General features: G+C 38.1%; 1 protein-coding gene across 1 annotated transcript; it reads right to left on the reverse strand.

Moving 5' to 3' along the window:
• Positions 1-4,098: 4,098 nt before the first annotated feature.
• LOC308150667 (G-protein coupled receptor 4) lies at positions 4,099-5,115 on the reverse strand (the record flags this gene model as incomplete). The annotated part of the gene is made up of 1 exon (XM_080523472.1): positions 4,099-5,115. One exon carries the CDS (start codon positions 5,113-5,115, stop codon positions 4,099-4,101), a length of 1,017 nt encoding a protein of 338 aa, XP_080379598.1.
• Between the last annotated feature and the right edge of the window lie 7,263 nt (positions 5,116-12,378).

A 12,378-nucleotide genomic window follows, 5' to 3' on the forward strand; every position in this document is an offset into this window, starting at 1 on the left:
CAGTACAGGACCAGAAAATAGATCACCAAAACCATTGTGTCCAAACAGGAAGTTGCAACGTTAATAATCCTCCCCTCTGCCCCTAGTGCCAGAACTGGTTCCCTCCCACTACACAACCAACAGTAAGAGGAGAACATGAACCCATAATGTAGTCACTACACCTTGCTATAATACACTCTAATAAAATGTTTGCCTGGCTTGTCTATTTTCTGTTTAGTTCATACAGTGCCAACAGTATGTGTGTATGTGGATGTCGGCTACAGACAGTAGCCTGTGTGTCTGATTGATAAGGCCATGACATCCACATGCAGGGAGACGGACAGATTTGCCCCGATTACAGACATTTGAAACACTTTTGTGCATAGCTCGATTGCTTGATATAAGCTAGGAGACAACATCGATATTTGTTTTGAATGTGGTTTACATAGTGGAGCATAAGAGTCGACAGATGTGGACTTTACTGATACATTGCGTAAAAGCATATAGCCACTAAAATAATACGATTTTGTGTCCACTTTTTTAGCAAATGACTGGTGTATAGACCTTCTTGTATACACTATATGTGTAATTATGTTTCTTTACATGTCATTATTGCTTCAGATTTGAGTTTGGTTTCACTTGTGATGAAACATCCACATTAAATGTGGATGACATTAGAACTGTACATAACCTACCGGTACTGTTTTTTAGAGTAGGTTATGTACAGTTATAATGTCAATATGTATGCTCTTTAAAATACACATTGTGGTATTCTAACCACAACCGCTATCCTTAAGTCCTGAGTTATTATTACAGCATTATTTTTAGCATGGTATCTGTCTGGTCCTCACTCTGTTGTGTTAAAGATCAAGCATGTAGTATTAAACGTTGCTGCCTCCGCTGGCCACACTCAAAAGTTAAATACATGCATATGCTACATTTTCTAATAGCACCAAACATATGCATATCCTTGTAAACAAGCCAAACGTGAAATAGGCATGTAAAGGTCAGTGTCCTATCTGACACCAGATTTGAGAAAATGCTTTGTTTGGACTAATAGAGCACGGTTCACTGAACATTCTTCATTATGATCTTATTCCTTGATGGCTACTGATTTATCATGGCCATATAGCACTATTTTAAAGCTAAAATCTACATACTGGACCTTTAAGCAGTATGACTTAAATGTGTGGCAAACTCAATGCAGGAATTGGAATCTTTTTTTTCTGTAATGGATTTATCTGGCCGTTATCTGGTCTAACAGGCGGCTCTTTGAGGACTGGGATGTTGTCGACCCATGTATAGTTTTCTACCATCTTAGAGGTCTGTGGCTCTCTCAAAGTCACCATGACACACCAACAACAAGTTTCATTATTCTCCGGTTGCTCATTCTGGGGGAATGGCCTCATCTTGTATGTGCTATCCACTTTTTAATGATAGACAGAAACCTTTCAGAGAGATTAATGTTTATTTATAAATAAAGTAAATGGCTACTTTTGAACTATTTTGTAACTTGGTAGGGTCATTTGAGTGTTTTGTACTAATTGTGGTTTTCTATTACAAAGGGATCACTCAGGACATTTTCCTTATTCAGTTCTATAATTGTTGTTTCAGTTTGAATGTGTTGAGTAGATTGTGTAGATCAGTTTAAAGACATAATCTAAATTAAATGCATTAAAATGTCAGGCTCCAATGTAATAACATTAGAGGGTGTAGGGGTTCCTACACTTTTTCTTGGCACTGTATATCATCATGCTTAAACATTGTACACCATTAAGCAAAATCTTGATTACCATCAACTTCTGAGTGACATTTTGCTAGAGATGTATAAGTGTATGCCTCGAAATGTTTTTAAAATCAGACTTGGCAATATCTTGTCAGGCATTTACATAAGTTGTACACATTTTTGGAAACAGAACATCTTGACCCTGTGTGCCACTGAAGGGCCCTAGTGTTATATAGATCAGAGGGGTATTTAAGTTTGTTGGAACAATACCTTGCAGATGTTGTGCCTTCACCGAACCATCCCTCTTTAGGAGTGAGGGTTAATATAATGCCCCCATTGACAAATTAGGTCTGCAGGGCCTAATGAACAAATGAGACAGAGGAGGATAAGCCAGAATGTATACGTTCTAATCTAGAAATAAAGTGCTCTCAACACACTGTGAAATAATCAACGTGTATGAATATAAATCAGTGCACTAATGGTTAGTGTATCCACTCTAGCACCCATACTTGAAATATGGCTTTGCATTTATGTGAGGAGAGAAAATATAGAATAAAATATAGAGAAAATATACAGATTTGGTGGTTCCTTGAATCAAGACCAATTTAACAGGAGTCTTTCTCCTTTCACTTTAGCATGGGGAATGACAGCCTCGACCATAGAGCTAGAATTAGATGATTAGCCTTAGTAGGCAGCTACATTTGAATTACATTGCAAATATTGTCATACTACTATACTATGCATACTATACTACTACTAAGTCTTGTTTGGTGTCTTGATTTGGATGGCTTTACTGTAAAAGTGTATCCAATAATGAAAAAGGAAAAAAAACATCACATAGAATCTTCTGCTCCTAAGTGCTTTATTCCACCAAAACAATGTGTTGGCAAGCCTTCGTTAGGTCATTCACCATATAATACCACACATACATTTAAAACATGTTGAGCCAATAGGATTGTATTGCATCAGTCAACTGATCTCACGCATAAAAGCACAAAAGTAGAGAATTATCATGTACAAAAAAGGGTTACGGTTAGGTTTGTTCAGTTCTAAAACAAATATATACAATAGGCAGAAAATAATATACAGTACATACCATGGGTTGGGGGAAACAAGGGAGTCAGAGAGCATTTATAAGAAAGGTCTAAAGTCACAGTCATGGTTAAGGCCAAAAGGATGTAACGTCTTAAAGATATGCTATGGTACAGGATTTGTGTATTTCTGCCACTAGTTCTAAAATGCACTCTCACAAGCCAGAAATGGGTCCCCAAAATGTAAAGAAATGTGTAAAGAAATGACCTGATTGGACAGATAAGATCACACCGCCCCACTACCATGAGCAACAGATTATTTAGCAAAGGTTTGTTGGTCTTAAACTAAGGACTGTGTCGTCTAATGAGATAATAAATCAATTAACATTAGAACCGTTAGTCAACACTTAAAGACAAAGGCTTTTTATGTAAATAATTAGTCACACAAAATCCTGTAGCATCTCTGTAAATTAATATACTGTAGCAAAATGTTTCACTGTAGCTCCATCCCTGTAATTTGTTTGTACACATATGACACCAGGGGAGCCTGGTGGAGGCAGGCATCTTGAATGGAATACAGGTTCATTATAAGGTGTGGAATGGAATGAGGAATGGTTTCGATTTATACTTCCACCAGCCTCCCCTGTATTACAACACATTTTTAGGTATTGTAAAATGACTATTACGATACTATTCCTTTTTTGTACATTGTTGGTAGTTAAAAGGGGAAATATTATTTCACAAAGACCGACACATCTGTCTGCATCATGACCTTGGCAATTTCCTGGCTTTTGCAATGGGAGGGAAGCCACTTATTAGTACAGTATAACAATGCACAAACCATCATATTTCACAAGCATTATTAATAAAAACGTTTTTTTTTTCATTTTCTTGATGCATCATTGTAAAAATATGTTGTACATTTAATTGTAAATCTCATTCATGCAAAGAGTTTATTATGAAAAGAAGTGTTTATCAAATGTTGTTTATGCAAACATGATCAGACCCTCTTTAAACATGGTACCTATCTAATTTACTCAAAAGAGATCATTTGCTTTGAGAAAATAACCTCTGAGCATGAACAAGACTTGTCAAGATACAGTATCAGAAGATTACTACGACCCAGGCAATTACACAAGTAATTCATCAGGGAATGTATTTTCACATTTCGTATTCAGTAAATACAGTGGCTCAAACAAGTATTGTCCCAATTTGCATATTTTAAGGTGTCACACTCAAAATGATTTTTAAACAAGGGTGTAAAAAAAAATACATCTCCTGAAACAAATGTACTAATAAAGTAGACATACAGTATGTGTAGCTTTATTGAGTGTGGTAGTTATATCTATCCAGTTCCAAATCTCAGTCTTCAGCAGATTTAAGCTCTTGGTCTGAGAATCCACTAGAGGTTCTCTGCCGTCCACAACACGTCCGCATGATCCTAATGCAGGGCAGGTAATGCCTTGCAGCTGCCCTGAAGTCACTTCGCAGAAATGTGTAAAGCACAGGATCCAGGAGACTGTTAAGGCTCAGCAGACCTCTACCCAGCTGGTAGGGCACGAACACAGCCTTCTCCCACTCACAGGTGTCACCGTGGAGAAGCAGTCCTATGTACTTCACACAGCCGGTGATGTGGTAGGGCCCGAGGACCAGGATGAAAATGGCCACCAAAAGCATAAGCAGCCCCCTGATGCGCCGCTTCTCCTCAGGAACCAAGGAGGCAATGGCCATCAGAGACCTCAAAGTCTTACCATGGAGGCAGATTATAAAGACGAGGGGGAGGACAAAGGAGAGAACCAACGTGATCAATCTATATGTTATGAAATTATCGTCCGAAGGATAGCTTTCAATACACAGGGACGTGGTCTGATTGTCTCCAGTGTGAAGCACCTCATAGGCAACTAATGGAGGTACTGCTACGATGACCCATATGCCTACGGACAAACACAGTGCAACATTCATCCGTCGCATGGCTTGAAACTTCAACGGCTTGGCGATGGCCAAGTAACGTTCCATGGCGATAATACACATGAAGAGTATGCCAGTGTAAATGCTGACATAGAAAACGACACTCATAAAGAAACAGGCAGTGGGCCCGAATCGCCAGCGGTGACCATTGCTGTAGTAGTCCATCCATAAGGGTAGAGAAACCAATTGGAGAAGGTCTGAAAGTAGCAAGTTTATCACATACACTGGTAAAACATTTTCAGACTTGATCAAATTATACAACCCAAACAGTGCCATCACATTCAGTGGGGTGCCGATGATGAAAAAAACACCATAAAGTACAGAGAGGAAGGCATCTTGGCTGAGGTCCACCCCACATGTATTATCTACGTTCGGGCCATTATCAGAACTGTGGTTGCTGCCAAAGTCCATAATTTCCCTGTGAATCAAGAGTAAAAGGTTTGTTCATATACTTACTCATAGTACATTATTTATTGTTTTCACATGTTGCTTTGTAGCTTGCATTTCTTTCTGATTTATCTTTGAAATCTTGAAAATGTACACAAAATATATTATGTTTTATCTTTAACATTCAGAAAAAGCCCAAAGAATTGAAAGACAGCAACATGTGAAAAGTATGCATGGTGGATAATTCTATCAATAAACCAGAGGATATTACAAATGTGTGCGTGAATACGTATATATTTTTACCATTAAAGCCAGAACACATCTCTGAGCATACAGTATGTTTCTTATATTCAGACCTGAGTCAAAGATACCTGAAGCAACTAATTCCAAGGACTTGAGCTCAACTTGATTTAGTTTAACTGGTACAATGACACTAAAAGATAACTTCCAAAGGTGCAAACAGGTATATCAACCACACGTCAACTTGATATACTTTCTGTATTTGACCCAGGTCTGCTTACTATGGTATCAAATTAACAATTTCTAAATAATCCATATACATGTATATCATGTTAACATATGCACACTTACTACTGTATATCAGCTATTCTTTCCCGCAAAAATGAAAAAACATATATCCTTAATAAAATGATTTGTTATAACTGTCTTGACATAGTCCAGTCCAATCTCAATTGAACACCTCTGGGGAGTGCGAGTTGAACAATTAGTGACTTCCTATACAGACATTTGTCAACAAAGTTGTTTAAGACAGGATATGAAGTAATAGAATGGTGAGCTGGTGAAATACAGTGATGCTGTATTATGAAACAGGAATCCTGAAATCATAAAAAAGACTACTGCATGATCGAAAACATGCTTGAGATGTTGTGGCCTAACATGATATAATTTATAGTGATCACATAGGCTCTGACAACAAAGTGCATCTGTTACTGGATGTTTTCTTTTGAAAGGTTTGCCACAAACCACACATGTGCTTATTTGAGAGGGATAGAAACACACACATGCCAGATTATCTCTGCACATGTCAACAAATGAGGTAAAACATGGAGCTGGGACCATCCATGAAGATGTATGCACTCACTGCAATGTAAGTTGCATTGGATAAAAGCATCAGCTAATGGCATTTATTATTATGACTATTATGACGAGTATGATTATGATTATGAGTATTATTATTATTATTATTATTGTTATAGCTAGATATGCCTTATCCCCTGAAGAAATATGATTGAAGCTTAGATGTCTCCTCAGTATACTGTGCTTTATCTTCACATAATAAATAGTTTGTCAAATGATTTCCCTGGTGATAGTTTCATCAGTGGCTTTTACTTATCAAATTAGAGAAAGAAAACAATGTTGCAGAGCTGAAATAATCATAGGGAGTCACATGTATGTTAACACTATTTTTGTACACAGACATGAGACAAAAAATGAGGTTGATCGGTATCAGATGATAAAAGATGGCATAGGGGTTCCCAATTCTGTATCTATACTCTTGTGTTGTTCTCTGGATGTAGAGCTTGCAGAATGGCCAACCATGTGTTGCATGTGCACAAAGGGCTGGTGGCCATCTCATCTAAGCATTTTGTGTTTAAACTAAAGCATGAGGGAACTCATCTTGCAAGAGAGAAAGAAAAAAATGGCAGTGTTTATCTAGCTGGACTAGCAGCAGTGGAATGAATAATGATGTTCTGCCAGGAATAGCAGATGCTTTGATAGGCACATACCAGTGTTCCATAGATGTCATGACTTGGCTTTACTCCAAGAGCCTAGTATACAACACGTTTTTCCACGTTCAGATCACCCTGATTACTTGGCTATCATATCACCCTTTGAACATAATTTTCATTGACTTGCATTCACACCTTTCTTCTCTCATATGTGACACTGTCTGGTCAATTGGTCCGCAAGTCGGCATCCGATTTAATGTTCAAACTTTTCTTTTGAAAAATGTAAACACATTTCAGCATTGTTGAAAATCAATGACACACTCGCTAATCAACTAACACAGCTTGTTTTGTGAGCCTGCTAACAATGTACAGTAGTGTTATAGTTAACTAGGTAGCAGTGGGGATTACTCACCGAATCCATTGCATTGCAGTATTTTGGCTTGACTGTGGTGTAAGTGTGTGGTGCAAGTGACCATGCCGTGTCACATATTTTCTAATGACAGAGCCACATGGTTTTTGCTTAACTCTTAGGCAAAAAACCACACAGACCATAAGCTGGGGACACAGACAGACCATGAGCATACACTGTTGCACGCAAGTCCAGAGGCTCGTTTTGTAGTGTACCAAAAAGAACATGGATGAGCAAAACCCTCTGAGACTCAATTTCACACAAGACCAGGTACATGTATGCAAATAGTATTGGAGAAAAAGTCCCATGGTTTCTTGAATAAACATTTTACATATCATGCTCATTCTAAACTACATTGTAACCGATTTGCCATCTCTAAAATGGTGTAAGAGGAAAAAAGTAAAGATCAAGAGCTCATCAAAGGTACTGTATACTATGAGAGAGAGACATGACAAGATAAAACATTTCGGAATGTTTAATTATTTATTTGTTTATATTTCTGCCAGTTGCATGTTCATACATGTTTATCTAATGGTAGAGCAGAGGGAACTGGAGACTACCAGTGTGACATACTATTCTACTGAATAAACACAAAGAACCGGAAATGTATCATGCTTTCAATGAGGCTTACAAATGTTTTGGGGAACATGTTTATAATGTTATTCTGTGTCAACATTTTTGGCTGTTTTCCTTCCATCCAATATGTCACATAACTGCGTATCACAATGACAGATATTGCACATCTTTATCATTCATGCACACTTCTGCCTTGCCTTTATTTCCTATCTTTTGGAGACACTGAGCAGTAACAGAGGCAAGTCAGATATGATTTGTTGCATCTGGGGTAAATTGGCCATACAAGATGAGTTTCAACAGGCTCAGATTAAAAATGGGCCTTGTAAGCAATCGATTATATTACAGATCTTATCGAAGAACCATGCACAGGATCTTGCAAATCATTGTCCACAGTTATATCCAATTGATTGATTTGATTAATTAACAATCTCTGTTTTTACTCTGTTTTTAATATTGAGAATACTGTAGCCTACCCTTAGGATTCTGTTCTGAACCGTTCTAGCTCTATGAATAATATAGGTAATTCCATGTCAAATCAACAGACAAAATAGGATTTCGACACCTACCATCTCAGATTGTAGATAAGTATTCCTGCATCATTATTTTGTAGAAATATAGTTTCATCTCTGATAAACTGATTGCTGATTGTACTTTAACTATAAGCCTGATTGCTTAAGGGAAATAGCTGTTTGACAAAGGGTGGGACAATGTCATAGACATCATTATTGCGTTGTTTGAATGACATAATATTTGAAACAGTGCAGGGTACCAAGGCTCAGATCAAGGACACTGGAGGTTCAAACTTATACATTACTGTGTTGAGGGAATTCAATAGTTTTTTTTCCAGGGTGGTGATTTAAAAATGCTTACAAGTTGTTGAAACACTTCTTGGCAGAATTCATCTAGCTTGGCAAACTCAGCTGGCGGTAGATAGGCCTACTCATATTCTAAAGCTTTATTGACAGTTTCCATCAAGGGCATAGCTCCGACTGCTTCCAAAGAGCCTCTAACTTACATGAAGTTGCCCAAATGCAATACCCAGATCAGTAGCAAAGCTTTCAAATGTTTGTGGGAAATTAACTCAAAAGCTATTTGTCACGGCTTCACTTTAGTAAGTGGGACTAAACTAGAGAATTAAATAATAATAATGAGAAACACTGTAGGTACAGTCCACACGCCACACAACTGAAGCCCTCGCGCTACACAATCTAAACAAGCGGCAAACCATTGTCGTCATCAGTGACTCACTGTTGAGAAATGAGGAAGAAAGTTGTTATGTTGTTGGACTGGTTTAGAGCAATATGATGTTGACCAACAAACAACAGAACAGTCTGTCAAGCCAACACATTTTTATGAAATCATGTACAATTGTGGTCAATGATCTGTGTAATTTGTGCAAACCATGCAGGAGGAGGGTCAAGAGAGTAGGAGAGCTGAGTTTAACAAGTGTTCAATGTACAGTACATGAGCTTATTTGATGATCTTCTTAAATTATAAAAAATCAACTGGAGGCTTCGAATATATTATGGTTGTTATTATGGTTGTATTCTTATGCTAGAACTGCTTCTGCACTCAATGTTAAGCAAGTGAATTCCATAGATAGGGCAGATTTCAATGACTCTCAATAGATTGCCCTGTGTTTGACTAATGCTTCACAATGAGTTATATCATGCTGCCCTTTATATGAGAACAAGGTCCATTTTGCCTCCTGTCAGTCTATAACAGCATGCCTCTTAATTGAATTGGAATTGATTTAGGTGCAGCTGAAAAGAGTGTTACAGTTATCCACATGTGAACCCTTTTATAACAAACCCAAAGCTGGTGAACCTTAGGTTACATGGCAGATGAGACCATCAGTGATTAATATCATGTAGTTGGAGTGGGTTGAAAATTATGGGTTTATTCTGCGTGGTCCCCATCTACAGGGAGTTGATTAATTCTAAAGTGTTTCATGTATGAGTTCCTCTCCTACCAAAGGAATTTGAAAAGTGCATGCCGCATGTCGAATACACTTGTAATTCTGGACTTGTATGATTGTGCTCCAGACTTCCCAATAATGAACATACACTACTTTATATCTCCTGTGTTGCAGCAGGTAGGTCATAATGTTTGGGGTTTGAATGCATTTTTGGAGCACAAAAGAGCAAAGGCAAGTGGGATACAGAGGAAAATGCTGCCACTTCAGTTCTATTCTATGAATATGTTACAGTATCTGACACAGCACATCCAATCTGCCGGCGACGAGAAAGTGAAGAAACATGACGCCAAATGGGACAATAGAGCTTTTTGGAAGATGTCAGCAGGATAACACAGTGACTTTAGGAGCAGGGGATGTTATAATCTCATTCTGATCATCACTACCTACGCATATTAACATGCCTGTGTATTCAGATTCTATATTGGACATATAATAAAAAGAATGGGCGGTGGGGAAAGGAGATCAGCAAAATGCTGTATGTTGTCGATGTATGTTGAAAATGAGGCTCCTTGTAAACCTGTCTTTGAAAAATCATACTTGATCCTTGATCACTCTTTGACAAGGCAGTAGTTTTGCTAGAAGCTCCTCTATTTGACCAATTCCTATCAATTTGATTAGTTGATGCTTTGGAGCGTATCCAATAGGGTTTAGCCTACTCTGAGTCTCAGAGGTGAAAAGCAAAACACCTCCAACTTAGCCATCTGGCACTTAGGACAGCAGAGGAAACCGTGACCCATATGAAGGATTTCACAGGAGAACTGCTGAGTAGCATCTGCTCACTGTGAAAATGCCTTGGGTCCTTCACATGACATGACAAATTACATTGGGCAGTTTACATTTAATTATTCACTTGAATGCTCGCCTCCATGAGGGATTACAAGTGAGGTATGGGTGAAAACAGATAATTTAAATGTTTGTAACATGAGTCAATAAGTACAAACTTAATGTATTTATATATGTATATATGTATGTATTTTCCATATCAAACAAAACATTTCACAAACAAATTCAATTCAATTCAATTCAACTGTATTCGCCATGTGCAGTGCACTAGGAACATGACTTGGTATTCTCCATGCTGAACAAGCGACAGTAACAACTAGAACATGATTAGAACATTTAAAATGACTGTACTACTGAAAAAAAAGAGGAAAAAAAAGAACTGCACATCTGCTGCACAAAATGCACTCAACAGCTCACACACAATAACCTGTTGCTCAAATAGAAGTAGTCTCACATAAACTGAAAGTCCTAGTGTGTATCATTATATGTTATTTATTACAAAAATGTCTTTATTCCAAATCATGTTAATCTTATCACCCTACAGTGAATTCACATTGATGGAGGATGGTGATTTACATTAGCTATGCTGATGGAGGTAAGTCAAGGTGATGATTTGTTGTCTGCTGTGATTAGCAGCTCTCCAGATGGGATGATATGTTTCTGAAGACCAACAGCTGTCTGTGCTCTGGTAAGGAACAGGGGGGATTCCACAGTTGTTGGCCACGATGAGCCAGCTGCATGTGGATAAAAGTGATGATGTTCTTGAGGGAACCAAGGGAGTTGTAAGGAATGGGTGACCTCTCTGTCAGTGTGTGTCTTTGATAGTAAGAATGGTAAATGGACTGATTTATAATCCAATGAGGATTACGTGGCAATGGAAAACAAAGTACGACCATAGTGGTGCTTGAAAGAGGAAGGAACTGAAAGGAACAAATAATTACACTATTAATGAACAATATCCCAGAGAAATCACGGAGAGATGACGTACACTATATTCAATTCTCAAACAACAGGTTGCAGGGCACAAAGGTCCAAGCAAATTATACATCAACAACAAACTCTTCAGGGATTCCAAGATCCCACACAACACTTCTCTCTTTCTAGCACTAACTGACCACCGTTAACACTTAATTCTCTATGTACAGTTTGGTAGATAGTGGAGATTAGATACTAAAATGGTGAGGGACAATTTCTCCCAGAATGATTTTGGCTTCCCCAGGTAAGTTTTGGCAAACTCCAGTCTGGCTTTTTTATGTCACAGTGTCAGCAGTGGGGTCCTCCTGGGTCTCCTACCATAGTGGCCATTTCATTAAGATTGCGACGGATAGTGCAAGCTGACACTGTTGTACCCTGTGTCTGCAGGTCAGCTTAAATTTGTTTGGAAGTTGATTGAGGTTTTTATCCAATATTCGGACAATCCTTTCCGTTCACGTCCAGGGAGGTTAGCTACAGTGCCATGGGTTGTAAACGTCTTGATGACGCTGCAGACACAGGAACATTAAGATCTCTGGAGATGGACTTAGCCTTGAGATTGTCCATGCCTTTCCACAATTTTGTTTCTCAAATCCACAAACAATTATTTGTTCTTCTTTTAACTGGTTGCAAGTGTGATGTCTATATTGCCAGCACCTGTGACTTGCCACAGGTGAGTTTAAATACAAATGAAAAGAGCATTACATGCGTGAAATACAATTATTTCATAAAATGTTGAAAAGGTGCCAATAATTCTGTCCAGTCCATTTTTTTAGTTCTGTGTTTGTGTATGGAATTTGGCTTTTTTCTGCTTTTTGTGTTGTTCCAATGCAAACAAAAGAAATAAACATGTGAATACCAAAGCATTTGTAACAATT

Source organism: Nansenia antarctica (genome assembly GCF_963989245.1).
Source record: "Nansenia antarctica genome assembly, chromosome: 1".
NCBI lineage: Eukaryota > Metazoa > Chordata > Actinopteri > Argentiniformes > Microstomatidae > Nansenia > Nansenia antarctica.